Consider the following 27,145-nt stretch of genomic DNA (forward strand, 5'->3'; position numbering starts at 1 on the left):
GTGTAAATGCAAAATCATGCAGGCGGTCACCTCACTCCACCCTTTCCTTCCCGCGTTCCTCGCGAATGTTTTGACACCCTTGGTATCGAGCGGTGTTACCACGATGATCAGATTCGTACTTGGGGTCTCACGTGGACAGTCCCCGTACTTTACCCTGCGTCACTAACCTCCCTGTGCCCCTGGCGGCCTCCGGCTTCGACCTGCGCCGTGTTTTTCTCACTGACGACCAACATTCCAGGGAGCCAACGGCAGAACTGCGTTTTAACTCCATCAGAAGAAACAACGGCCACGGACACTTCGCTTAAGTTGAGCCAGTGAAGACGGGTTAAGGTTTGTCGTCCCAGCGCCACAAGCTACTATGCTCCGGTGTTCTGTTTACCGGATGCGACGGGCGGGAAAGCGTGGCCGGCACGTGTGTCCTCCAACTCTTCACTTCGACGTGCCTCTGTACATACTGCGTCGGGTTCCACAACGGGGAAAGCATGTGTTGTGTTCAGCTCCTTGGCTTGCTCCTCCTGCAGGGTGCTGCCAGCGGGCTTTTTCCGAAGTTCCACTGCGGGCAGGGTGCACAAAGGACGTGAACCCTCCTCATCGACCTGTCGAGATCCAACCCGGGCCCCATCAGATTCATTATCTGGCGAAGCACTCGGAGAGCGCGGGTCCGTCCTGGCTTCACTGAGTTTAGCACTTGCGGTGCGTTTGAATGGCTCCACGGCGGGAAAGGCTTGTGTGGGTCGCGGGTCACCTGGTGACGGCGCTCGCGGTTCTCCTTCACAGGTGTCGGGTTCTCCGGGAACCGCGCTGGACCCATTCCCCTTGGTCTTCTGGACTTGCCGCTGTTGAGTGGCAAGGCGCGGGGCATCGGGGACGACTATAGGCAAAGCGCTCGTAAACGGCATTTCTTTTCTACCATCCTTCAGCTGAGGATCGCTGGAGGGTTTAACGGGCTCCATGACGGGCAAAAGATGGGGGGCATGCGGTTTCTTATAATCAGACGACTGTCCTGCTTCGGCGGCTGGTGCTTCAATTTCTCTTTGCAGTGGAGCGCCGATGTGGCATACTTCTTGCTGGCGTTCCCCATGATCAGGGATTTCTACGAGAGAACCTTCCGGGCCAGCGCTTTGTCCTCTTGGAAAATTTTCCGTTTTCATAGCGCCTTTACGTTGACCTACGGATTTCGGTGCCTTCAGCGCTTGAAGCGGAGCAGTCCACTCGTTTATAGCAAACCTTGCTTTGAAGGCCTTAATCGAGCAAAAGTCGCAAAGTTTAAAAAGTCTACCACCGTTAGTCAAAAGAAAGCATCATCTGAACCACACAAAGGAATAAGAGCACACCACTACCACAGAGATGCTCTAGTGGAGCACACGAACGCCCCCTTTCCATTCTCAACTGCAGCGAAAGAAAAGGGGAAAATAAAACTGTCAGCACATACGTACCTTTTTATTTGTGGTAGATGGAGCGCAGAAATATATATATATATATATATATAATCAGTAGACCCGCGTTGTTCCCCGTTGCCATTTTTCCGCATCCGTATGTGAGACCTTTCTAACAAAACAACGGCATGATAATCTATGAGGCCAGGCCAGTACCGTTGAAAGGGGTCTACCACTACACCATGCCTTGCAACTAGGATGCGCGATATCAGCCCCGGTGCCCTTTAAGAAAAGGCGTTCCGGTCTAATGTGAACAAGGCGAGCAAGTGGATGCATCAGCGCAATGGGAGAAGAGTGGTTGATAGGAAAGCTCCACCCCCTCCAACACAAAAAGGTATGCGGCACATGGCTCGTGAAATTACAAAAAAGATCCTCCACATACCTTAAGGGGGATGCGTCAAGTAGTCGTCCCGAAGGGACGTGCACACAAACATTTTACTTCTAAACATCAGTGCTGAGGAAGCTATCGCATTCAATTACGGTTTGTAACCGTATTGGCCGATACAAATTACCTGTGGGGGCTCACAAAATTATCGGTGAGGTTCTTTGTGCCGGTGTTAAAGCCACGGGGACGACAAGAGCGTACCTTCACTAACGGCTCTCTGCTACTGGGCCGTTCCAAGGCTCTGTGTCTTGGCGCGCCTAGATGCGAAGTCACTCACGGCACCAACATCCAGATTTTCTTTTCTTAAACCCTCGACGGCTCTTGAAGCAGCTGGTACCAAATCTGTTTCTTTCACTCACCGCGCCACCTTCGCGGTCTCAGCCTCATACGCCAACATCCTTTTTGAACCCTCATTGATTAGGTTTGGGTTTGCCTTAAAAAAATAAGCTCCCCACACAGCCACTTACATCAACTTCACCCCATCGCTTTTTTACGTCCTCGGTATTTTACATTGTGTCATTATAATTTTCATCGTGAATAGAAGTGATACACCGCATGTTATATGCACCGAGTTGCCTCCCAACCAATATACTCACTAACTTAACCCCGATAACCACCTTCCCATCCTGTTAGACCCCCCCACGCTCTTCGCAGGTGCTGCTCTTTTTTTTTTTTGCCAATACTAGGCACGCAAACAGCGGGTTGCCACTGTCAAGCACCGGGAAATTGTTATTAACTTGAAGAATCTGTCGCCCACGTCACGGACTTGAACTATTAAATATCTAATCCACGCAAACGCGGAGAAGCAAACCAACAAAGAACCCCAAGGCCCTCTTTTTCTCCCAGTTGTGGTTTCGAACGTTGAAGAACTTCCATTTCGCTGTTACCTCTGGTTTACCTCTCCCTTTTTTTTTTCAACGAGATCACGCGCACGGGTAACCTTACCTTTGGTAATGTTGACAACAAACCCTCATCTTCCACACCGTGTTCATCCTACGTAGTGGAAACTCGCTTCTAAAAAAAAAAAATGTAGTCTCCACAGAAATGTAAGAGCTGTTTATTACACTCATCGATGTCGAGGATGCCCCATGCTGAAGTTGCCCACGCAGTGCAGATGTTAAGTTTGAAAACGTATGCTCGCAACTCCGAATAACAGTGACGACAAACGGTGCCTGCGTCAGGAAGTTTGAACCATTCCCCTCACAGTCCACAATCCTCCTCACGTAATAAGATAGGTATAAAGTTTAGCGCCCACAGTTCAATCATAAATCGGCATGGAAATGTGCAATAAGGACATAGAGTCATTCAGAAACAACGGAACATAATCCCAGCATACGGCGGCTTCAGCCAGCCAGCCATCCACACACACACACACACACACACACACACACACACGTGCGTCACTGCATCGGTTAGTACACGCCAGGAGTAATATATATCGAGCAAGGATGCGTAAAGATAGCAGACTCGGAGGTGATGAATATACGGCGCACCGCTTGTGGGGTACGCTTCTGTAAACAAATGAATGCCACCACGTACGCGACGGGCGCAACAGATATGATACACACAAGTTGAGGGAACTAAAACCCTTTTGAGGGGATACATATCGTACAGTACCTTGCATGCGTGCGACTCTGTAGAGCCATCGGCTACGACTACTGACGTACCTGATCGCGTAGACTCATACTATCGACGATTCAAGAAACAACTCCTCTTTCCATGACTCGTGTAAAAACAAAGTAGCCACAACTTTGTCCCTCCACCTGGTGGAAGGGATGCAGTTCACATACTGCGTACAACCCTAACCCTTTACTGATAGTTAATGCGTAGCAACAACCGCTGAGAAAAGCACAATAAGGAATTCATCACATCTCACACTGTCACATTCCATTGAATCTGAACCCCTCATTGAGATTACACCCCTCCCCCATTTAGCACCCAACACATATCATCTAGCGCTAATGCGTCTGCTGTACTTCCAATAACAAGTAAAGCTCCACACATCTAGTGAAGTTGCATAGTGCAAACACCCTCCCATGCTCAGTGTAATCTTTCGTTAGGTCATCGCCCCTTTTGGTGTGCATACGAATCCTACCTAACTGCACCTTCACATCTTATTTTTCACCCCATCCTACTCAACCGTAGTACACAACGAACATACCCCTTGGTCATTTACCATATCTATTAATTATAAAAATAATTCAAATAATTGTTGTCACTCTGCGTCCAGCACAGCTCATCCAGTTCGGATATGAAGGTGCAAACGAGTGGAATCGCGAAACCGCACGTGCTGACAGAGCAATAGGAATTTCTCCACCCAGAGGCGTCATGAGCGTAAGCCTGGTGTATGATCCTTTCAGAGTGTATTTTGGAGCCGAGGAATTTATTTGAGCGATATCAATAATCACTTCCCCCAGCCAGCCGGTTCAAATTACATCAACACTCAACTAATATACGTATAAACACGGATATCTCACGGATTATTAGTTAAGTATGTCGCAGTTCCATTGCAGTTGGAGCATGAGGAAAATTAAGTGAGTATCCAATAATGGACCAAATCATACACAACATGAGCACCCTACATCCACTCCCTCTGAGCCTAACCTTACAACCACATAGCAACCCGCCGCCCGGGGGGGGGCATCAGCAGAGAAAGTCTGCGATGTTCATATATATATATATATTTCCATTTTCGCCCTCTTTTAGGCGAAACTTTGTAATACAAACATCGTTCAACACGAGGATGACGAAAATGTTATTGAGTTATACTCAACAATTTATTGCGGCTCAAACACGGCTTGAGCGAACATATCAGCCGTTAGATTGCGATAGAACCTGCATGCGCTAACTTCTCACCAAGCAGACAAAGAAAATGCGGAAGCACAACGACAGGTTTACAAGGGGTTGGATATATAATACAAAATATCGGATGATATCACCGCTGCCTTAGACGACCTCTATCCACAGTCCCGCCCAGTAAACATTAATAACTTTACACACACGCCACATTGTCGACGATACCATTAAAAAGGTAACGGAAAGACTACCGAAGGACAACACACTTCGAGAGATCCCCGCCTTTCAAAGGAAAGAATGCAATATATTCTCCCGTCACAGCGTCAACTTGCACAGCGCAATAAAACCTTACACAACAACCGCTTCTAAACTCATCTATAATCACTCTTCATTTACATTCGATCATTAGCGCAACACCAGCGATGGCAGTGACAACAAAACAAAAAAAATACTCAAATTTAAACATGAACCATTCAATATCGGAGGACAAGTTACAAATTGCAGATACAGATTTTTAAAGTTAAAACATACATAAGTACTATTCAATGAGGTTTCAAATTATCTAAATCATCAATACATTGGAAATGACTACGCAGCGACACGTATTCATTCAAAAACAGCATCCGAAACTCACCTAAAAAAACAAAAGAAAAAAGAAAAAATAGGTAGCACCGCCGCTCCACCTACAAGTAAATCAGCTACTGAAGGTGGGAAAGTCCCTCCAAATGTGAGTTTAACCGCCACTGTGAGGTAATAAAGCAACGCCAGAAAACACACTTTATTCACTTTCCCTGATATGTAACAAAAAAGGGCCCTAGAAATAATAAACAGCTGAGAACCTCCGAGCAACCTACCAACGAGCCGATTGCTGTGCAAAGCTAGTGGAATTACGCTTCTCTGCATTTTCCAGCAACGATGTTTCAGACCTAACATATCCCACTTCGAAGGTACCACCGCACAAAAAACATACCGTATCCGATGCGGCACAGCCGCCTGCACACGAAAAATAGAAGTACAAACAAACTTTTGGTCACCACACGTCTGCTCCTTTGGAAGCAGCAGCGCTCAGGGTACACCAAGCTACTTCACAACACCCGTTCATACAAGTAGCAGAACGAAATAAATGAGTAGCACCACGGTGCAGGACGTGAAGCAACGCAACCTAACCCACACAACGAAGTTTTGTCGCGGCAAGCGTCCCATCACGAGAATAATAAAAGAGGAGTCCAATTCACCAGCAACTGGACGGACGCCCCATACCATGCCCAGCTCTTCCTTCCACCGCCCCACTCGTTGTGGTAACGACCCAAACGATGGAGCCCTTTCCGACGGGGAAGTTCCTGCGGCACAACAGCCACACCCCGTAGAGCTCGCCAAGCTCCACACACACCAACACAGGGGTCCTGAAACCACGAGATCTAACGGGGAGGGGCACAGCTCCCAACCTTCTTTCCTGAGTGGGAATAAAGCCTTAGTTAGCCTATCCAAAACAGGCGGTCAATCAGATTAATGTTCGCGTGGGCCCCAAGCAAATCATGCCAAAAAAACTATGTGACCTCCGAATTGTTTACTTCGGAGCCCCCCCCCCCACCTCCGTTTTGTTTACCACCAGCTCTGACCAAATTCCTCCTCCCAAACGAGTGGCACCCCCTACTTCGGCACACCTGAGCGGTCCGCGACTGGTGTATTCCCCAAACCAGGCAAGGCTTCGGGGCCCGCTCAACCACGCGGTAGGGCACAGAGTCGTCGGGAGGGAGAAGTCATTCATGCTCGCCTTACAGAAGCACGTATTGGTCCTTTTGTTCACCTATTTATGAGATGAGGCAGCTGTGGAGTTTGGAACGCCAGAACCTGGAGGAGGTGATTCGCAGCGTGGGAAAAGAGCTGCCGTTTTTTTTTTTTTTACCGTCTGTGTGAGACCGCCACCCTAACCACTGTTGACGCGATCTGACGTTGTGCCGGTGTTAAAGCACTGCCTTTTGGAGGCTATGCGGTGTGCTTTCCGACGGCCGAGTTGAGCGTCGACTGCAGTCACCATCAGCAGAGCATTTAAGTGAAAATGAACCGAAGGGACGGGAAGGTAGTTACTACCGTTTGTTTCTGGCGGTGGAACTCGTACACACCACTGCCTTTAGATGCCACACACACACACAGGAACGTTAAGATAACCGCCAGAAATAGTCTACAATTAAAGCCTTTCGAGCCATTCCCTCATCGCACACACGCTTCGTTTTTCTTAGTGTAGGAGCCTCCCTCTGCCCCCTTGATTTCTTCTGTTTGAAAACATGCACCGGGCATCCTTCTTGCTGAAAACCACTTGGCTTCAATACAAATCAAATTCCTATACGGAGTCACAACCGAAGTTAGGACCCTCATGCAAGAGAAGGACCACACGTGTCCCTCTGCTAGTTCACTCCCGCGTGATAAACAGAAGATGCCCAAGAGGAACCGGACCCGCACGAATTGCAACATCGTCCGAACTAAGCCCTTTTCGCGGCAACCTACTATTGAGAAGTGCTTTGTAGCTGTTCGCTCCGGTTCGATCGCATTACCTCAGTTCTCAAAAGAACTTCAGCCCTGCACGATGATTTCGCTGTCGAGTGCCCCCAACACGTTCGTGGACAATGACGGCCTGGTGGAATAAGTACATTTTTTTTTGACTTTTCGTCACCTAGAGGGGGAAAGGATAGTATTTCAATGTTGAATCGACGGGCCCTCGCAGGTATTCCAAATCCCCTATTTTGCACTGCGGTGGCTAACCGTCCTTCATTATGGCAACTGCAGAGCAGTTCTCAAAGGCACCGTCTTCCACGCCCATACTGGTTTGAATGAGGAGGCCTGTGGCGAACCGCACCATCTTTTATCGTTCGTTTTTACTCTTCAATATGCGTCCAACACAGGAAGTTAAGTAACATCATCGTATTGCCATGCCCCCCAAAATAATAATAAGGGGTTATTAAAAGGACCAATACGTGCTTCTGTAAGGCGAGCATGAATGACTTCCCCCTCCCGACGACTCTGTGCCCTACCGCGTGGTTGAGCGGGCCCCGAAGCCTTGCCTGGTTTGGGGAATACACCAGTCGCGGACCGCTCAGGTGTGCCGAAGTAGGGGGTGCCACTCGTTTGGGAGGAGGAATTTGGTCAGAGCTGGTGGTAAACAAAACGGAGGTGGGGGGGGGGGGCTCCGAAGTAAACAATTCGGAGGTCGCATAGTTTTTTTGGCATGATTTGCTTGGGGCCCACGCGAACATTAATCTGATTGACCGCCTGTTTTGGATAGACTAACTAAGGCTTTATTCCCACTCAGGAAAGAAGGTTGGGAGCTGTGCCCCTCCCCGTTAGATCTCGTGGTTTCAGGACCCCTGTGTTGGTGTGTGTGGAGCTTGGCGAGCTCTACGGGGTGTGGCTGTTGTGCCGCAGGAACTTCCCCGTCGGAAAGGGCTCCATCGTTTGGGTCGTTACCACAACGAGTGGGGCGATGGAAGGAAGAGCTGGGCATGGTATGGGGCGTCCGTCCAGTTGCTGGTGAATTGGACTCCTCTTTTATTATTCTCGTGATGGGACGCTTGCCGCGACAAAACTTCGTTGTGTGGGTTAAGTTGCGTTGCTTCACGTCCTGCACCGTGGTGCTACTCATTTATTTCGTTCTGCTACTTGTATGAACGGGTGTTGTGAGGTAGCTTGGTGTACCTTGAGCGCTGCTGCTTCCAAAGGAGCAGACGTGTGGTGACCAAAAGTTTGTTTGTACTTCTATTTTTCGTGTGCAGGCGGCTGTGCCGCATCGGATACGGTATGTTTTTTGTGCGGTGGTGAGTGGTCGTGCCAGGGTGTTGCTGGGAGCAATGTTGCATGTCTTGCGGTGGTGTTCGCCTGGCCTGATGTTGTCATACTCCTTTATTTTGTTATGACATGTAACGCTTGTTGTGATGTTGGCATTTATTTTTGTAAGTGGCTGGTGTGTGAAAGGCGCCACTTTCAATAAGTCCCCCCTTTCTGATGTGTTACATTCCCTTGTTTGTATTTCTGCCGACCGGTTATAACATTGGTATGCAGGGTTACACACAGGTTGTTTCTTTGGCTTGGTGAATGTATGTTGATGTCGAAAAACCGATGTTTACAAGAGTGGTAACCCTTTTTTCCCGGTGGCCTAGACGACACTAGCTCACTGTAGTATATATATGCGTGTGTGCGCATGTGTGGTGATATTGAAACTCTTCTTGATGTTATCAAGTGCGTAGGTGTGGGACGCATGGACACTCGCACACATCCTTTTCAGCCTGTATTTACTCAAACTAAAATGTTTTTTAGTAGAATTATATTTTTAATGTTGTGGTGCTAAGGAAAAAAAAAAAGGATGTACTGGTGTTGTATGCAGGTGCTGCTAAACGCATGGTCGGGACAGTTGTTACTTTGCTGATTTTCTTGCTGTGCTGTATGGGCACTTGCTTGGTGTAGGCAGGTGTGCAGGCCATGGATGCTGTTGTCTTATGTGCTATATTTCTCTCCTAAGTCAGTTTTTTCTCCAGTACTTTGTTACATTAGGGAAGGGGCTAGTGGATTTGCGCGCAAACTTTATTTTCCCTTCATTTTCTTGAAGAGATCAATAAACGGTGTAACACACAGTAGTGGCTTGAAATGTCCTTCTCCAGTGACGAGAAGAAACCCACGCGGACGCGTGGTGGTGGAGCTCTTACGGATCCTCACGCTGTAAAGTTGCACGGTAATGATTTTTCCTTGGATGAAAAATTGGGTGGACTGGCCCCCGAGGAGCGCAAAGTGGTCGCAGAATACATTGAAAAATGCGAAGAAACCCTTCTCCAACTTAGCAAGAGAGGCTGCAATACTCCTATCATTCCTTTTAACAGTGAGAACCACTCCTGGGACTCTCTTTACAAGGTTAATAAGAGGCATTTCCCTCTTAAAAATTACATTATTCTAGCATTTCCTCTGCTAAAGTCAATATGTTGTGGGCCAAAGCGTGAAAGCAAGTACATTGTTGAATGCGGTTGCGGGACAGGGAGTACACTGCTACCAATAATGAATCAGTTCAAAGACGGAGTTCACTTCATTGGATTTGATGTATCCACCGCTGCTGTATCAGCGTTGTTGGAACACCCGATTGCCAGTGATTTTAGTGCAGAGGGGCGACTGACCGTTTTCCCCTATGACTTGTGCTACGGCCGTGTCAGTGCGTCTGAGGATTGTAGGAGGACTAAGTTCAAAACGGAATGTGGTACCTTGAAAACTACTTTGTTGGAAAAAGTGCCTGGTTGCTCTAAAGGTGTGGACGCAGCTATCTTAGTTTTCGTCCTTTCGTCGTTGCCTACCATTGAGTGCATGCTCTATGCGTTGACGGAGATTAAGAGCATACTCCATAATGATGGTATTCTTTTGTTTCGTGATTACGCTGTTCCCGATCATAATCTCTTTCGATTCGTCCGGCAACAAAACAAAAAACATAACGATTTGAGTTTTTGTAAAGGCGATGGAACCTTGCAAATGTTTTTTGAGCTGAACTTCACAAGAAAGTTGTTTGCGTTAGCGGGGTTGAAGGAGGTCGAGGGTCACGGATTGCAATACCATTGTAACCGCATTGTTAATAGAAAGAACAGTAAAAGAATGGATAAGATATTCATAAATGGCAGCTTTTGTTTATCTTAAGGAGCGTTTTTGTGTATGTTTGTGCGCGTAACTATTTTTTGGATGCTTGGAAATCCTTAAGAGAGCGATATATTTACGCACGGGTCAGTGTTGATTGTACTTGCTATTTGCATATCGGTACCCTAAAAATTTTTACACCTGTTCACTCGCTTAGTCGTTTCTCGTGTGTGACGAGCATAGTTGGTTTCTAGCGTATCTCTACGTCTGCAAAGTGATAACCCTTTCCTCCGTGAAGAGGATTGATCGCGCATAAATATGGAGGAAGCGGCTGCTGAGGGCATGCCGCTCTCACAAGAGCAAGGTGAACAGAAGCGTTTCGTGTTAAAACGGTGGAACGCGGTAGCGCTGTGGTCATGGGATATCGAAGTGGATACGTGTGCCATTTGCCGCAATCACGTCATGGACTTGTGTATTGAATGCCAAGCGAGTTCTAATGGACCTCGCACAAATTGCAACATTGCGTGGGGTGTTTGCAATCACGCGTTTCATACTCATTGTATTTCGCGTTGGTTGAAGACCCGCAATGTGTGCCCCTTAGACAACAAGGAATGGTCGTACCAGAAGTTAGGAGTGTAGCGGACATCTGTCTCAGGTCATAAAAAGGTTTCTTATTCTCCTCGTTACCTTCAGGTAGATACACTTCCACTTCTTTTAGCCCGATCGGGGGAAGGTTATGATATGCTAGGTTGATTTCTTTCTGCCTTCTCGCCAATGGTTACACCTCAGTTTGTGCAACAGAACTCTTCTCTCGCCTCAGGTTTTTGGGATTCTTTTGCCCTATACTTTTCCCTAATTTCTCTTGATGTGGTGGTGGAGGGAATGATGAAGAGAACAATATTACAAAGATGCATACAAAATAAGTCGCTCGAAATAGCACGTATTTCTCGGAGTGATATTAATAGTCGAGCTCATTTGCCTTTTAACTTCGATGTATGTTACGAGCTGGGCTCACGTGAGTTTACATTATTCTCAAGTGTGGGTAGCACATCAGTTTTGGTCTTTTGTAACGTTTCTAGTCGGCGGCTGCGTTCGGTGAAGGGAGGACAGGGTGAGACTGAATTCCCTCCGAAAAGGTTAAATGTGAAGAGGCGTCGGCAAAGCGGTAGCGCGGATCGCTCTCCTGTGGTATTTTCTGCATTTGTGTCGATGCCCACGTCAGGACTCACAATTGAAGCATTGTGTTGTAGCTCACTTGGGCTTCTGGTTGTTGATGGCGTCTCATTTCACCAGGGGCCGCTGACGGAATCAATGATACCTCAAGACGCACATCCGGGCCCCGAAGGTCATTATCAAGGACCGCTGCTGAATCAGAGGTCGTTGGCGGAGATGGTAGTCAACACTCGAGGCTGCATAACTTCTGTTGATCCTTTTCGGCAACAAGAATCATTTTTTGATGGGCATGTGAATCCATGGAATGCGCGCTCCTTGAGGTTTGGTCACGTGCCTGTACACACCGCAAAGCCGGGGTTTTCGGACGCTCTTTGCCACTTTCTTGAGGTGTTTGGGGTTAATGATGAGCTAGCCTTCTTTGTAGAGGACTTTGCACACTTGGTACATAGGGAAGAGGAAACAGCTTGGACTAACGTCCTGAAAACTATGATGGGAGGCAGGTGATACTGCTGTAGCATGTGCCACTGCGTTATTTTCCAATCTCAAGTGCTGATGGATGACGCATCGAAGAAGAAGAAGTTTCTGTTCTGGTTGTAGCTATTATCATCTTTTTTGTAAAAAAAAGGTCTGCCACATGGTGTTCCGTCAGTCTGTCAATTGCAAAGCACTTCTCCCCTACTGCCATGCATCGGGTGAGATGTTGACCGAACCAGCGAAATTTCTCCATTTTCTGCCTAGAGGTTGTCCGCGGTTTAAAAATTGGGGTGAAAAGAAGATGAAGAAATTACTTGGTGGGGAAATCGGTCTCCCATATTGTTATGCCGTGCACCCTCAGTGTCTGTGCAGCCACCGAAGCCAAGCGAGGAAAGTTGCCGCATTGAACAATTTCACGTTTCTTGTAACGTTAGGAGGTTGTTTCGGATGTTTTTCACTTGTTCTTTTTTTTTTTGGTACCGGAAAATGAGAGAACAAACACGAAAGGCATCCGCTACATCTCTCTATTTCGTGTGGGCTGGGGAGATTGACTGCTAGATCTACCACAATTCCCTAACACCCTGGTTTCAGGCACTGTGGTACCGCCAATCAGCGGATGGTGTCTGAAACAGTTGGTGCGCCACTACTGATGCAGCTTTGTCGTTTCCTTGACCAATCTGCTTAAGCATCAGATTGGAAGAGATAATGCCCTTCAACGTAAGGTGTTACGAAACGAAGAAGCTCTTGAGTAGGAGTTGTACGAAAATTCTGGGGGTACAGTTGCCCGTGCAACTTCTGTTATCCAGGTACTGGGCGCCAAGGTCGCGCTATCCCCGGGTACTTTGTGTCTTTGCGATAACGATGGGCAGTGTTGCAGCCTCTGCGTGAGATGGGACACGTAAAGACGTTGTTGAAGGGATTTATGGTAATTGAAAGGGTATTTGCGCGCCATGCAGTTGGATTTTAGTGTTTCGTCGTTGAACTGGATATCGCTGCCCGAGGGTGCATTCTGTATTTTGAAATTTTCGCATGCTTATGTGTCGTTACATGATTAAATGCTTGCCAGCTAATCGCAAGACTGCTACTGCGGTGAGGAGGCGTTGCACATATGGGTCACATGTTTGCGGTCGCCAAGAACTATTTCCTGTATTGTGTTAACTATTATGTGGTAATATGGGTTGGTATGTTTTTTGCTTGCTAATACAAGACCACACGGGCTGCTGGTGCGGCCTTGAAATATATTCAGGGTGCTGTTTCGCTTAACAGTGGCACTACTCCCTTTCTCAGAATATAAGATATGCAAGTTTCTGGAATAAAGGAGGTTACCCAGTGCCATTTTTAAATTGCGTTCCGCAGCATATCGATCGTAGCGTATATTGTTTCGCACGCGTAGCGTTGAAAAGAATGTCGAGATGTCACTGAGTAGTGAATTCTGTATGCCTATTTAGGCAGTGTTGTTACCCTGACTTATTCTTGTTTACTAGAACGCTTCTGGTCCGTAGTCTTATAGGGTAATCATGTCGTCTCTGCAAGATCCTTTCGATGAGTCCGTCAGCGACGTGAGGGAACTCATTGTGAAGGCCAGGAGTATACGGGAAGCTATACAGGCTAAGGGGTTAATTGCCAGCGATGCTGTCACGGAACTCGGTACCGTTGTGGATTCTGTAAAGGAGGAACTGATGCTTCTTAACGACGTACTGCGCGTCATCGAGCAGAAAAATGGCAGAGTTGGGGAAGAAGTTCTTTCTGTAAACGAGGTTGTTCGGCGGCAGACAGTTGTTCGCGAACTTGAGATCGATTTAAAAGACATTTGCGCATTTCGTGAGTTCGCGGAATCACGAGTCACGGAAAACGACGTTTCTAATCTTGACCGAGGTCCAGCCGAAGGTAGCCACGGTGATACATTTTATTTGCGTCAGGAACGGGTACAAAGGGAGGAGCAGGCACAGCAGGACGTAATATTGGACAGGCTTTCGCATGGCCTCCAGGAGCTTAGGGAAACGGGTATCAACGTGAATGACGAGCTTCAGCAGCAGGACAATTTGCTAAGCATTATTCAGGTGGATGTCGAGGGCGTTCAAGCGCGTTTGCGCGTAGTTAACGCTAAAGTTGACAAGATGCTCGCAGACATGTCGTCGAGGAGTAAGATTTGCTCCTTATTGGGACTCGCACTAGTGGCATTGCTCCTCTTCTATTGTGTCTTTAGTTGAAGTTCGTTGCTTTTTTTGTTTCCTTTCCAATCATTTGTCCATCGCAGCATCCAAGGGTGCGTGTTTGTGCATATAAAGGAGAGTTCCTAACCTCCTACGGTTTTCTTCTCGCTCATCACTTACGATTACTGTGCAATTTTCACATTTGATAGTACACGCATACTTGAACTATACGGAATGGAGGACACGGCGGCTTTTTCAGCTGTGCTCCAACGCTCTGCTCCAGTAACACGACGGCGGGTTCTAGTTGTGTTATTTGCTCTCGGTAAATATGCAAAAAGGGAAAATACTGAACTTTCTCCGTCTGCCATAATGACGTTGCTTGAATACGTGATGGTGGGGAAACCTGTGCGTTTCCTTTTCGCGAGTGGCGCCGGGGGTTCTGTGCTGCGTAGCCACGACCGAGGCTTTACCTGGCGTGTTGTGTACAGAATTCGTGACAACGTTACCGATGTTGTGCCTACTCGAAGGCAGCCTGCGGGAACCCTTGGAGCTGTGGGGGAGACAAAAGCCTTATCTGAGACTGGGGGAAATATCGCTTCAAAGGATGAAGTCATTCCTCCCTCGGCTGTTGAACCTGAGAACCACACATCATGCATCGCCACAATGGATGATAGGGTAGCTGTATGTGGTGACAATGGGTTTCTTGCAGTCTCTGTCGATCGAGGATTGTCGTTTTCCAAGCTAGCGAAAGAAGCGTTTCACCCATTTGGCGAAGGGGGATCAAACAACGAGAGTAACTGCTCCGACTTTAGGGGCGTGGAGTTTTTGTCTGAATGCGCTTTGGTGTTCTTTTCAAAGAGACATCTCTTTAGGTGCCCGCTCAACCAAAAAAGTTACAACAGCGTAGAATTCGGTGATATTAGCCTCCTACAAGCGTTTTCTGACCCAATTGGGTGTGTGAGAACGTTTTCGCGGGCTGGCCGGGGTTGTATGCGGGAGCTGTTTGTGGCAACGAACGGGTTTGTGCACTACTCGCACGATGGGGGGGCTGTTCTTTTGAAAATTCCTCACAAACTAGGCGTTATTCGCTCGATTGAGCCTATGGATGTTGTTCTTAGACATAGGGAGATTCCCCAGCTCCCCCCTAGTTTGATAGATGCAATGACGGCGCCCGCAGTTGAGCGACATCTAAGTGCAGAGAAGGAGAAGTACTCCTACAGCGTTGTTGTCCGGGCAACGGGGGCCCAAGACAAGGGGGTTGGTGATTCAGGGTGCGACTTCTGTGAGGGTTGGGTGGACGGCATTTCCCTTCCACACCGCTTGGGCAGTGTCTGTTACCGTGTTCTGTTGGTTGCTGGATGCGGGGCCAATATATTACCGTACGATTGCACCGCTTTACTCTTTGTTGCTGCCTCCTCAAACGGTCCGGACACCACTCCGGATGTCCTGGGGTCTTTGGCTGAGCACGTGGATTATGTGCCGTACATCAAGTCCGGGATAACTGAACCCCTGTCAGTGGCCCTCACCCGTCGTCCGGGTTCTGGAGGCTGTGTGTTTGCTCGGAGCAATATTGCTGGTGTTAGCTTTTCGAGTGATATGGGTAGGTCGTGGTCCATTCCGAAACAAGCGTACGTAGTCTCCGTCCTTGCATCCGACGGCGGCGAATTCGTCTGTTGTAATAGACGAAATGTTGTCAATTTCCCCAACAGTGTTTGTGAGGAAGTTCATGCTCTGCAGACTGATTTGCGAGTGCCTTTCTTGACAGATATTGCGATGATGACTTAACCGACAGACATTGCCCTGTTTTCCTTGCTTTGGGACTTTTAAGATAGCGAAGGTGATACTGCCTATGGGTCAGTGGCTTTGCTTTCGCGGGGGGAGCACAGAAGGAGGGAAGGAATGCGATGGGGATGAGTTATCAGTTTACTCTGAAGTGGGAGAGAAAATGTCCCGGGAAGAGCGCTACAGTAATGCCGATTGCCCAGATTCGGGCTCGTCGTTACTCCCCGGGGTAATGTGGAGTGAACAGCCCGTGGAGCAGGCGCGCTTTGAGGATTTTGGCGGTAGCTCTTGTGGTAGTGTTTTCCCTCCTCACCGAAAGCACCGTGATTACAAGCTCTTTGGAGGCCTTTTCGATGCTAATGTTTCGCTGCTTTCCTTGTGTTCCTGTGAAGATGCGGGCATGCCACAGCACATACTTCTTGGTGGTGAAGGTGGGGGCATCGTTCTGCTGAACTACGCGTCAGGTGAGGTTGTGCGTCGGTGGTCTGAAGCACACAGTGGCGATGTGAATAAGTTAACGAGACCGCTAGAGACGGGCATGTTTGCCTCTTGCAGTCGTGACAGCACTGTTAAAGTCTGGGATACTGAATGCAACGAGGCGCTTTGCACGCTTCGGGGTCACAGAGCAAACGTGACGAGTATCACTCAGCTTCTGAATGGCACCTTCCTTGTTTCGGGAAGTCGTGACAATTCAGTGCGGCTATGGGATATAATAGAAGGCCAAGAGGTGGCTTGCTGCGATGTCAAGCAAAATATTGTACACTTCGTGCGGTGGGTACCTTCGTTGGGTTGTGTGGCGCAGGGTGGTGAGGATTTGACTGTGCGACTATGGGACGTGCGCACGAGCTCCGACGGTATGAAGGCGATAGATCTCAGTTTGGGTTTTACAATGGCGTGCATTGACTATCATCCGATCTGCTGCGAACTCTCCCCAGACGAGGGTTCGTACACTCTGCTGACTGGTCATAATGGGTTCAATGGGCATGGGGCGTACGTCGTCGAATGGGACCTGCGCATGCAAGACCGCGTGCGGACCTTTAAGGCCCACAACGGTACAGTGCGGAGCATACGCAGCTGTCCGTTAGCGAAAGGGATGCCTAACAGACACTACATGAGCGCAGCTGACGATGGAACTGTTGCCTTCTTTTCGACTGCGGACGTAGATGGTGCAGTTGAAGTGTCGGTGGATCCGGCTAACATTCACAAGGTATCAGGTGCTTCGGTTAAATGCATTGATACGAGCAGCGGTGGCGATATTTTTGCGTCAACATCTGATGGTGCCGTTATCGTATGCTGCCAAACACAACGTGGAAGTGAAGCTGTGGCCTCATTGTACCACTATCGCTATTTCGGGGCCAGCCCAGGCTAACTCTAATGAATCAGTAGGTGATGTTTTATGGCTCGCCGAGGTGGTGGAGCGTTAGCGTCGTTGTTCTCTCCCTCCCTCACATACCCTTGTGTTCTTATTCTTGCTTCATCCACCCTTCTTGCACGTATGTACGTCCACATCTTGCGACTGTACTCGCTTTTTGTCCAGCCATTTGCTATGCAGCAATCGTTTCCTCTTCATCTCCCATGCTTTGTGCTTCAACCCTTCTGATTCATCTCTCATCCCCGTGACCTTCACTCCCTCGCCACGGTCAATTCCCTCCCAACCATGCGGGCGTTTATTTGCTGCTCATGCCAGAAGGCCGGGAGTTGAAGTCAAAGGTAATATGACAGATAATCAAGGTAGCTATATCACTACCACGAAACTTGAAGAGGTTCGCCTTCTTGCCGTCGCAGGGGATCGCAGTGCTGCCGTTTATGCAGCGCATCGGCGTATGGAGGACAACCTGGCAAAGTTGCCCGCCGTATTAGCGGACACGGCGAGGTACCACCCTACATCTGTGGACCCTTGGGTTGCCGTGTTTGCCGCCGTCGATTCCCTCTGCAGGGATGTGGAGTTGTGCCTGCAGCTGTTCACCATCGGTGCGCAGGTGGAGCGGTCTAAGGGGTTGCCAACTGTAGCTGTTCTCTACGAGCAACAAAAAAAACCCGCGGCCCGCCTGCAATCGTTCGCCGCCACAGTTCAGAGTGCCTTCACATGCAAGGGTGTTACCATTCCCGTACCGGCATCTCTCATGCTGAGGTTTGCGGAGGCGATTCGTCCCTTTGATAGCAGCCAGGCCACCAAGTGGTTGCAGTGCAGTTTTGAAGAAATGTTCAATAGAGAGACAACTGGCGAGGGTGCCGGTAACAATTACGTAGCATCTGGGCCGACCGCGGTAGCAGCTACACCAGCGCATGCAACACAGGAGCCTAAAGGCGTGGTGGTTGCAATGCTTACTTTGTTGATAAAATGGCGCGCGGAAGACGGGGAAGACGTGTTATGGGCTCAGCGAAAGCGCAAGGAACTGTCACAGCTCGTGGAGGAAAATGTTCTTGAATCTTTAATTCGGTTTGAAGTTGAGAGCGTGGCGGCAGTGGCTAGGAGGAAACAGCGTGTCCAGAAAAAAGGTGAAAGGCAAGCCACGAAAAGGCAGGTCAAACCCACCCCTGCAACAGAGGCTCTCCCAGGGTCCGCTGTAGAAGCCACTGTTCCTGCACAGGGGGTATCAACCTTGGGGCGTCTGAGGCGGTATGTAAATGACCTGCTCGCCACAAACTGGAGTCAGAACCCATCTCGTGCAGCCTGTGTGATTATTGCGATTATTCTTCTTTGCATTCTTGCTCGTAAAGCCCTGTGTACGGTATCTTTGTTTGGGGGTTTTGCCGGAGGCACTCCCCGGGGCGGAAGGAAGCTGATCGATCTCTGATTGGACTCTGATGATAAACGTGTTTTTTTCCCTTTTTTCTGTCTTCAGCCCCCCTTTTCGATTCGACCATCGTGGGAGCTGCCCTCGGCGACGTGTATAGGCGTCCATTGACTATGGACATCCCCTTCGATTCTGTTCCTCAACCCACACGTGGATGGATAACCATGTATATATACGTTTTCTCTGCTTGACTGGTACATTTTCATCTGCCCGTTTTTATTCTTTTTGCTGCATACGGCCGTGACATGTAGCTTTAGTTTTCGAGATAGTTGCAGCGGTTGCATTTCCGGATGGAGCACTGTTTTCTGTCACCGTTGTGATGCATTTGTAAGGTGCCATCACTACCTACCGGGCATTCACACCTGACAGTGTTCATTTGGTTTTCTGCGGGAGGCATGAAATATGCCCACAGCTGCCAGCGTTTCTCTGTCACCTTTATCATGGTGATGTTACCCGTTTGGCAACGTGCGTGTTTTCCCTTCATTCTATTAAGTTGCCCCTGAAAATGACACTGAATATCGTAGTCGTTTTCGTCTCGCACTACGTTGGATTTATGGGGTTAGGGTTAGGGTTGTGTGGTTCCTATATAGTTGGGTGTTCTGGTGGAACTGCAGTGTGGAACGCGGGGGTTACTTTAGTTGTCGAGCACAAGTGACGTTTGTAGCGACGGGCGATTTATTTGCGTTTGTCGTTTTCGTCTCGCGTTTTCACTACTATGATCTCCCCGGTCGCCGCAGATTGGCTTCTTGGAAACGGACTGTTTCTCTTCGTGCTGATCCGGTGGGTGATTTGGGTTATTTTTTCATTTGGGACATTGCATTACAGCTGTGTGCTTCTCTGAGAAGCACCGCGATGTCAATGTGTGAGATGGACGGCTCTGCGATGGAGAGTAGAACTCGAGTTATACGGGTGGAAAGCCATGTGCCCGTGTGTGGAGAGGGAATAATACTTTTATATGTATGGGGACGTTCGTTGCGCGCTATCGTGGTTTCACGTGCCCTTTCTCCTTGATGCGTAGTCCATTTACTGTCAAGCGATGTGACGACGATCGTCCAAGTTTGCTCTTTTTTTCTTTCTCGTCTGATGTGAGGGGTCTAGAAATATTTGAAGATCAAAAGTTTTTCGATTGCGTTTAGTGGCTCGTTTTCGTTTGGCTTCGTGTCTGTTCGTCTGCTATTGATTCAAATCTCGCTTTAAGAGCCTCGTAGAGGATCTTTTCTTTCCGCGTGAGAAATTCACTGCTCCCTCCGCCCCACAGTACCACTCGAAAGCTTAGGATGCTCGTGTACGTTTGTGAGAGGTAGTGGCGCGTAAGAGAGTTTTTTCTTTTTAGAGTTGTTGGAGAGGAAGACGGTCGTTACTTCTGAATTTGTTGTCCTTGCTACCCACTCTTTTCTTTCTGCGACCCGGTAGTATTCAGCTTATTAGTCCGAAGCAGGTTGGTGTACATTTGTTTCGTCGGCCGTCGCTGGGATTCGTCAATTGCCATCCGTATTATCAACTTTGACGTCAGTAATAGTATGTTTTTGCCCCACTTCTTTCTGGGACGTCCCCTTTACAAATCGTTAAGTGTTTTCTCCTTCATTCACATTTGACACAAGTGTGCCCCTCCCCAATCAAACTACGCAAACTTACGTCCTCTGGTTTATGGGCTCTGAAGAATCAAACAACATATGTGCTTATAAAAGAACAATTTCTCTCGCTAAAATCTATATCGTGTTACTAGTGAAAACTGCGATGCTGCGCTACAGCCGACTTTGCTTCCCTAAGATGGGATGTGAGGAGATCAAACGCAAGGCAAGGCGCGTGCAGTTGCAGCCGACAGAATATTTGGCTCAGCATCGCATGCAGGTTTGGCAACTTCGATTCAAGGAAATGGGACCACCATTTTCGAGGGTGTGGGTGGCACTTGGTGGAAAGATGAGGCGCCGGCGTGTTGGGCGGCAAGTGGATGTAAAGGACATGCGTTACTATTGGAGGCCTATAGAGCCACAGTATCAGCGGCTCTACATGTCTCGGCTGCGCATTCGTGATCATTCAAATAAATTAAGGCAGCCCATGCGTCTTCGCGCTACCAACGCCGATATTGGGTCTGGGAGTAGCTCTATTGAATGGGAGAGAGCTTCTAATAGAAAGTACGGAGCGATGTTAGCGCCCCCGAAGCGACAAGACTTTGAATTCCGTGTTGTTTAGGAGCACCTGTGGGGATTGTGTATTTAGGATTACACCTTTTAATGTCCGTGCATTTGTATTATTGACACTTGACGCAAGCGTATATATATTTGCGCTCTCTTCTACTCCCTTTTCGCGTGCGGTCCTCATTAGTGTCCACCCATTGCCTGCGTTTGTTTTGCCGTGCCACCCCTTGTGAGTTCGGAGCCACTCTCAGGCTTTCCACCCATCTCCTTTCCCCTTTCCCTCCATTTCTTTGCACTCTTGTAAAAAAAATTGCACGCTCTGAACCTTCATACAAACATTCAACTATTGTTCCAGCATTAGTCGCGCTGCAGTGACCTTCTTGATATCCGCGAAGCAATACAAAGAAGAGGGATAGAGGGAACTGGAGAGGGATGACCACGCCTGGTACTTCAGGAACGGCGAAGCATGACGTGAAGGTGTTTCGGTCCAGTATTGACACGTCATCCGTGTCTAAAACGATCTTTAGTCAGCCCACTCTATATATGGGCATCGTAAACCTTATTCTGATGTATGCCACGCAACGGTTCCCGGAGGAATTTATGACCCCCAAGTACATGACCATGTCATACAATGGCGTGCGTGCAAGGGCAATGCTTACCATCCCATTCTGTTGTATTGGCAGTGCGTATTTTGCCGTTGCGAGCATCATCACCAAATCATCATCGCCCCTTGCGGGACACCTACTTGGATACGGCGTTAGTCTTGGTGTCGGCCTAACTATGATGACGTTTCGTCGTGTCTCTTGGTACTATCCGCTGCTGGGCCTTATGTACCTCTCGTTCGGTGGCTTTCATCACTATAGGCGGATGATGGTATATGGTGATAATGCTCCAATTTACAATTGGGGTGATCTAACAGAGATATGGAGCGCGAGGCGGCAACGCAAATTGGAGGGGCGGAAGAAGCATGAAGCAAAAGAGGTTGCAGCCACGGAGGGGCGCAACTGAATCTTGAAGTAGTTGTGATTGTATCGTGTTGCCGATGGTAGCTGTGTGGAGGACGTGGTGGATTTCACGCATTTTATGGAGTTTTGTGTCCCCCTTCTCGTACTTGGTATCGTTAACTTGTTTGCGTAACCGCAGAGTGAAGCACTGGTATACTCCCCTGTCAAGATTGGTGGATTATTTCATATGTTTTCTTTCCTCATTACATTAATGTAATTGTGAAGGTGGTTAACTCTTTGCGTTCCCTCGCTGCGTTCTTTCCGCGTTTTTTTAAAAAAATTAAAATGACACTTGCGCCATTAAAAATAATCAAGTGATCAGAAGAGGCTGTTGTAGTAGAAAGTAGAAGCTCAGCAAGGGACAACTAGCAAGGGAAGGAGAGGAGTACAGGGGAAAAGCAAGAACAAGAGAACAAAATAGAAGGACGAAGACTGCCAGTTTATACCACCAGGGATTGCACTGGGAAAAGGGGGGACTGAAGGGCTTCCATCCGACGCGCGTACCATAGTGGGGGAGGGGTATTGGTAATGGCCACGACGCTGGATGACTTATACCAGTACTACTGCCGACGAAAGGGCTGTAAAGCCAACAGCTGTTTCTCCCGTTACCTGATTGAAGAATTTGAGCGTCAAGGGCAAAAGCGCGTACTAGAAACAGTGGATCTGTCTCTGAATTACGTGGGAAGGAAGGGTATAATACCCGTGTTGGACCTCGTCAAGAATGTCAAAACAATAAAGAAACTAAACCTCAGCAACAATATGTTGGAGCACGAGGAGCTGGAGCATCTTGTCTACTGCCTCGCCCTTCACCCGTCCGTGGAGGAGGTAGTGCTTGCAAATAATTGCTTTCATGATGCCAGCGTTAAAGTAATTCTCGACCTGTTGGAGTTGAACGGGGGGATCACTACCTTCGATGTTGATGGTAATGAAATCTCGGCGGCTTCCGTCGCGACAATAGGGGAGCAGCTGGAGAAGAATAGAGCGCGTCGTGCCGAGAGGGAGAGCGATGCATCCCATCCCTCCTTGCGGCGGTGGAGCAAGGCGCAGATTGAAGGATCGATAGATGAGTTAAACTCGGGTGGCCACATACACTTCGGTACCTGGTGGAAGAATCCGCAGTACTTCATGCGGACGTCTGCGGGGTCACAAGTTCGCATTGTCATGGATGTTGAGGACGCTAAGGAGGCACGGCAAGTTGGTTTCTTTGTCTTTCGCTCAAGCGGCCAGTACAGAGTAGTTGAGCTTAGCGAGGGTGTCATTGCTGGGGAGAGTGCTTGTGACCACAGCCATTGTTACCTGACAATGTCCGTGGAGGAAAACGAGACGTATTCTGTAATGCCGTACACGTTTTATCCCAGTCGTAGCGTAGGGTTCAGACTCACCGCTGAGATGTGTTCTGACGACGCATTAAGCTCGAGGGGATGGATCACCCTTGAGCCTGTAGATCCGGCGGTCGATTGGTGTCTGAGTACTCTGGACGGAGAGTGGACAGAGGAGTCAGCCGGTGGCTCCCACTTAGAGCACACATGGTGTCGTAACCACATGATTCGGGTGCAGTACGCTGGGTCCGTTCTCACGCACCGAATGGCAGCACCTGCAACGCTAATTGTGAAACTCAGCAAGGGCGTGGACCCAGATGTTAACGATGAAAAGAGTATCGGATTCCACGTACTGACACCAGACACAGAGGAGGCGTTGTTGCCCCCAATTTTCTGCAAGGACGAGTGCGTAAAGTGTTTCTGTCCGCACGAGCGTACGACAACTATCAGCGCTTCCTTTGCAGTGTCATGTACTGCTCTTCAGCTTTTCATCGCTCCGAGCACACTGAATCCTGGACAGGTGGGAAGTTATAACGTCACGGTTTTTTCCTCTGTACCCGTCACACTATCCTCGTCGGCGTTTCCCCATGGGTGGCACTACCGAAAGGTTGGTGGCTCGTGGGATGAGTATAACTGTGGAGGCTCTCGAAACGCGAGCATGTCGTGGAAGGCCAATCCCTCCATTGGCCTGAGCGTCGATTCTAGTCAAGAGCCGTCAGATTTCACAGTCTTCTTGGAGGCAGCTTCGCCCGCTTTACCGTTGGTCGTTCAAGAAGCTGCGGTGGGAGACGGTGCGTGCTCGCGATCCGCCACGCCTGCTCCAGGGGAGTCGCAGGAAGAAGATCCTGATCTTGTGGAGTTTCTGAGAAGGCACAAGGCACACCTCATGGAAGCTTGTGTGTCAGTTATTGAGGCCAAGTCTCCACTTTATCGGGAACTACTCACTTCTGGCTACACAAATGGTTCCTTCGCCCGTCTTATGGTGCCCGGCCTCAACAAACCGTTTCTTCTTCTTGTCTCAACGAGGCACGCGGGACAATTGGGAACATTTGCGCTTCATATATTTTCCCACCGCCCTTTTGTTACCGATGGTGTGGAATCATTATTGGCGCGTGAGCGTGAGGTCCACTTGCAGCAGTATGCACTGGAGAACGAAAAACGGCGAACACTTTTGTCAGCGGCAAAAACTCAACAGATTAGCTTCGACGGCAGCGAGGATGTGGTTGTTGTGCGCAACGAAATCATTAGGCAATGTATGATTACTGGAGAAAAGTTTGTTGATCGTGATTTCCCCCGTGGTGGTTCCTCACTTTTTCTTGATCCAGATGCAAAACCCCCGCCAATGTTCCCAAAAGAAACGCATTGGAAGCGACCGACCGAGTTAATGGAGAAGGTGGTGTTTCTCCCCGACTGGAAGTGTGACGCCCCGTTCCCGTACTCACGGCGGGAGTGGTTTGCATCTGTTGTTCATGCCATAGCAACGAAGCCGTTGTGGCTGCAGAATGTAGCAGTTGGGTACAATGAAGGCGAGGGAATGGCCCAATTCCGCTTCTTCAAAGACGGGAAGTGGAAGGTGGTAACCATCGACGACTATCTTCTCTTTGACAGCACAATGGACCTCTGTATGGGGCGGCCGGGTAAGGATAGTGCAGACATTTTTTTTCCATTGATTGAAAAGGCGTACGCGAAGGCGCATCGTTGCTACGAGACTCTGGAGCCCAAAGTAACACCGGAATTGGGATTCCTAGAGTTGGTGTGCCAGGGCTTGATGGACCTTTCGGGCTGTGCAACAATCAACATCCCTCTCATCGGTAGTGTGCGAATGCCCCAAGAGCAACAGGACGTCATCTGGATGGAAATGAAGAACGCCGTAAAGCCTAATGTTCTTTGTAGTCTGTTGGTTCGTGGTGACAGTAACGGAGCATCAGAACGCCGTGGACGTGGTATACTGGTTGATCATATATATCCTGTGTTGGACGCCCGATTTCTAGAGGGGTATCGGCTTGTGAAATTACGACATTGGGGACAACCAGAAGAAATTAACCTGTGCAGCAAGTGGCGGTCTTCAAGCGACAAATGGACCGACACCATTCGGCAAACTCTTGAATTCAGGGAGGATGACCGTGAGACGTTTTGGCTATCCTTCGACGAAGTACTGTACTACTTTACTAACCTGCTCATCAACGAAGAGACGTCGAGTGTAAGTTGGGCATCAGGTTATTTCTGTGATTGTCCACCGGGTTGCAACGATCGCCTCCTTGGAAGTTCGCAGTTCTCCCTCCAACTTGGGGAATTTCCACCGGGGTTGAAGAAGGTAAACATTTTGCTGGGTCTTCATCAACTGGATCCACGGACGACCGTACTACGTGACAAAGAGGCTGTCGCATCCTACCGTACGGGAGTCGGCCTAGAGGTCGTGGGCACTGCCGACAACACTGTTTGGCTGACTGATTTCTCCAAAGCAGAGGTGCTGAGCCGTCTGGAACCGTGCATGAAACGAGACGCGCTTTGCCCTTTGACTGTGAGCCTTGACAGCGTCGGAGGAAACAAGCTTCTAACCCTCGTTGTGTTTAAGGAGGAGATGCGCGCTCCCCACGTGCCATTTCTGCTTTCTGCTTGGTCAGAAACTTGTAAAGTTAATGTTGTGGCTGTGGAACGAAATGCTGCGGTTACTGTTTGCGACGAATGGCCTCGTGAATTTGCGATAGGTGGTCCCTCGTCTCCGTTTTGGAGAGATTGTCCACAATATTTCATTTATCCAAGTGATACTACAGACATCAACTTTTCCCTCAAGCAGGAGTTGGCCTCCGGTGAAATACCCAAGCCAATTGGCTTCACTGTTCACGATGCTAGAGCGTGCCGAAGCTACTTGGAGTACAACCCCGAGACCGTCATTCTCTCAGTGGCGGCGAATGCATCCCATAAAGTCGAAGGCACCGTTCGTCTTCTCGGTATGAAGGCAAGGAGGGGAATGCCTTATATCATTGTCCCCTTCTGCACGGAGGCTGCTCCTGGGGGGTCGTTTACCCTAGAAGCCGTTGCCAATCGGTTTGTAAAGTTGTGCCGCATAAACCCGCAGCTGGACTGGTGTCGTGTGACGAAACATGCCTCATTCATGCTCTCCGATGGGAGTGTTGGGGGGTCGTTGCGTTTTTCGTCATGGCGCAGTAGTCCGCAATTCGCCTTTACCTTCCCGGTTGGTGGGAAAGGTAGATTGCTTGTTTCTCTTTCTAATGACGACGCGGTCGATACGCGGACTGAAGTCGGCATGACTCTCCTACTGGGTGATAGGCAATGGGATGAGGGCAAGCGGAGGAAGTTAGTCGTCTCACAGGGGGACATCATAGCGTGCTCGGAGGAGAACATTGGCCGTTCTACATTGGACTGTGAGATTGATGTGGAACCCGAGCAGACGCTCATTTTGGTTGTGTACGCCAGTCTCCCGTACCGCGGAGCAGACGTCACTTTCACGGCGTACTCCGCTTTGCCTGTTGAAGTGGAGCCGGTGAAGGAATGGGAGTACGTTGTTATGGCTCAGGGAAGTTGGGAACTTGGTTACACGGCTGGGGGTGGTGCTGAAGAGTTCGGTAGCTGGGTGAACAATCCTTTTGTGGCGCTGAATACTTTCCGCCGTACGCAAATTGTAGCTCTCCTTCTTCAGTATCCTCGTGGTCCAGAGAAACCAGTGGTAAAGCGCGCTGGTAATAAAAAGGCATTTTTACCCCCCGTCATTGTAAACCCAAACAACCGCATGGAGATTGCTATCGACCTAAACTGTCAGGACGAGAACATGACGAGGATCGCTACCACTCCCTATACACGGAACAGCGAAGTGGCCCTGGTGGCTAATGTCCCTGCGGCAGACTCACTTCCGTTCGTGTTTGTTCCGCACACAAAGTACCCTGAGGGTAATGGAGAGTACAAATTGTTTGTTTACGCTGATTCTCTTGTGGAGCTTTACCCGTTGGAAAAGAAGCGCGTGCCGTACGTTTGAGTTGTCTGTTTGAAAATACTGGTGGCGAGTGTTTGGGGGAAAAGATTGATACTGGCGGTAGGAGGCTAGTGGTCACCGATGAGAAGGCGATGAAA

The 27,145-nt window shown here is 48.9% G+C and overlaps 13 protein-coding genes across 13 annotated transcripts, besides 4 other annotated features; 10 read left to right on the top strand and 3 right to left on the bottom strand.

Annotated features, from left to right (window-relative positions):
• Positions 1 to 356: 356 nt before the first annotated feature.
• On the bottom strand, positions 357 to 1,151 carry Tb10.70.6130 (hypothetical protein; the record flags this gene model as incomplete). Its single annotated transcript, XM_817340.1, has 1 exon — positions 357 to 1,151. The coding sequence occupies one exon, from the start codon at positions 1,149 to 1,151 to the stop codon at positions 357 to 359; it is 795 nt and encodes a 264-aa protein (XP_822433.1).
• A 315-nt stretch (positions 1,152 to 1,466) lies between these two features.
• Positions 1,467 to 1,489: a microsatellite.
• Position 1,490: 1 nt separating this feature from the next.
• Tb10.70.6110 (hypothetical protein) lies at positions 1,491 to 1,712 on the bottom strand (the record flags this gene model as incomplete). The annotated part of the gene is made up of 1 exon (XM_817341.1): positions 1,491 to 1,712. One exon carries the CDS (start codon positions 1,710 to 1,712, stop codon positions 1,491 to 1,493), a length of 222 nt encoding a protein of 73 aa, XP_822434.1.
• Positions 1,713 to 3,181: 1,469 nt separating this feature from the next.
• Positions 3,182 to 3,216: a microsatellite.
• A 787-nt stretch (positions 3,217 to 4,003) lies between these two features.
• Positions 4,004 to 4,032: a sequence feature (AT_rich).
• A 3,458-nt stretch (positions 4,033 to 7,490) lies between these two features.
• On the bottom strand, positions 7,491 to 7,868 carry Tb10.70.6070 (hypothetical protein; the record flags this gene model as incomplete). Its single annotated transcript, XM_817342.1, has 1 exon — positions 7,491 to 7,868. One exon carries the CDS (start codon positions 7,866 to 7,868, stop codon positions 7,491 to 7,493), a length of 378 nt encoding a protein of 125 aa, XP_822435.1.
• Positions 7,869 to 9,252: 1,384 nt separating this feature from the next.
• On the top strand, positions 9,253 to 10,278 carry Tb10.70.6040 (hypothetical protein, conserved; the record flags this gene model as incomplete). The annotated part of the gene is made up of 1 exon (XM_817343.1): positions 9,253 to 10,278. The coding sequence occupies one exon, from the start codon at positions 9,253 to 9,255 to the stop codon at positions 10,276 to 10,278; it is 1,026 nt and encodes a 341-aa protein (XP_822436.1).
• Positions 10,279 to 10,533: 255 nt separating this feature from the next.
• On the top strand, positions 10,534 to 10,854 carry Tb10.70.6035 (hypothetical protein, conserved; the record flags this gene model as incomplete). Its single annotated transcript, XM_817344.1, has 1 exon — positions 10,534 to 10,854. One exon carries the CDS (start codon positions 10,534 to 10,536, stop codon positions 10,852 to 10,854), a length of 321 nt encoding a protein of 106 aa, XP_822437.1.
• A 135-nt stretch (positions 10,855 to 10,989) lies between these two features.
• Positions 10,990 to 11,892, top strand: Tb10.70.6030 (hypothetical protein, conserved; the record flags this gene model as incomplete). The annotated part of the gene is made up of 1 exon (XM_817345.1): positions 10,990 to 11,892. One exon carries the CDS (start codon positions 10,990 to 10,992, stop codon positions 11,890 to 11,892), a length of 903 nt encoding a protein of 300 aa, XP_822438.1.
• A 1,487-nt stretch (positions 11,893 to 13,379) lies between these two features.
• Tb10.70.6010 (syntaxin, putative) lies at positions 13,380 to 14,072 on the top strand (the record flags this gene model as incomplete). The annotated part of the gene is made up of 1 exon (XM_817346.1): positions 13,380 to 14,072. The coding sequence occupies one exon, from the start codon at positions 13,380 to 13,382 to the stop codon at positions 14,070 to 14,072; it is 693 nt and encodes a 230-aa protein (XP_822439.1).
• A 177-nt stretch (positions 14,073 to 14,249) lies between these two features.
• Tb10.70.6000 (hypothetical protein, conserved) lies at positions 14,250 to 15,800 on the top strand (the record flags this gene model as incomplete). The annotated part of the gene is made up of 1 exon (XM_817347.1): positions 14,250 to 15,800. One exon carries the CDS (start codon positions 14,250 to 14,252, stop codon positions 15,798 to 15,800), a length of 1,551 nt encoding a protein of 516 aa, XP_822440.1.
• Positions 15,801 to 15,864: 64 nt separating this feature from the next.
• Positions 15,865 to 17,166, top strand: Tb10.70.5990 (hypothetical protein, conserved; the record flags this gene model as incomplete). The annotated part of the gene is made up of 1 exon (XM_817348.1): positions 15,865 to 17,166. The coding sequence occupies one exon, from the start codon at positions 15,865 to 15,867 to the stop codon at positions 17,164 to 17,166; it is 1,302 nt and encodes a 433-aa protein (XP_822441.1).
• Positions 17,167 to 17,512: 346 nt separating this feature from the next.
• Positions 17,513 to 18,595, top strand: Tb10.70.5980 (hypothetical protein, conserved; the record flags this gene model as incomplete). Its single annotated transcript, XM_817349.1, has 1 exon — positions 17,513 to 18,595. One exon carries the CDS (start codon positions 17,513 to 17,515, stop codon positions 18,593 to 18,595), a length of 1,083 nt encoding a protein of 360 aa, XP_822442.1.
• A 1,647-nt stretch (positions 18,596 to 20,242) lies between these two features.
• Positions 20,243 to 20,788, top strand: Tb10.70.5970 (hypothetical protein, conserved; the record flags this gene model as incomplete). The annotated part of the gene is made up of 1 exon (XM_817350.1): positions 20,243 to 20,788. One exon carries the CDS (start codon positions 20,243 to 20,245, stop codon positions 20,786 to 20,788), a length of 546 nt encoding a protein of 181 aa, XP_822443.1.
• A 377-nt stretch (positions 20,789 to 21,165) lies between these two features.
• Positions 21,166 to 21,741, top strand: Tb10.70.5960 (hypothetical protein, conserved; the record flags this gene model as incomplete). The annotated part of the gene is made up of 1 exon (XM_817351.1): positions 21,166 to 21,741. The coding sequence occupies one exon, from the start codon at positions 21,166 to 21,168 to the stop codon at positions 21,739 to 21,741; it is 576 nt and encodes a 191-aa protein (XP_822444.1).
• A 262-nt stretch (positions 21,742 to 22,003) lies between these two features.
• Positions 22,004 to 22,024: a sequence feature (AT_rich).
• A 241-nt stretch (positions 22,025 to 22,265) lies between these two features.
• Positions 22,266 to 27,050, top strand: Tb10.70.5950 (calpain, putative; the record flags this gene model as incomplete). Its single annotated transcript, XM_817352.1, has 1 exon — positions 22,266 to 27,050. The coding sequence occupies one exon, from the start codon at positions 22,266 to 22,268 to the stop codon at positions 27,048 to 27,050; it is 4,785 nt and encodes a 1,594-aa protein (XP_822445.1).
• Between the last annotated feature and the right edge of the window lie 95 nt (positions 27,051 to 27,145).

This window comes from Trypanosoma brucei, chromosome 10 (genome assembly GCF_000002445.2).
Source record: "Trypanosoma brucei brucei TREU927 chromosome 10, whole genome shotgun sequence".
NCBI classification, from domain to species: Eukaryota; Euglenozoa; class Kinetoplastea; order Trypanosomatida; family Trypanosomatidae; genus Trypanosoma; species Trypanosoma brucei.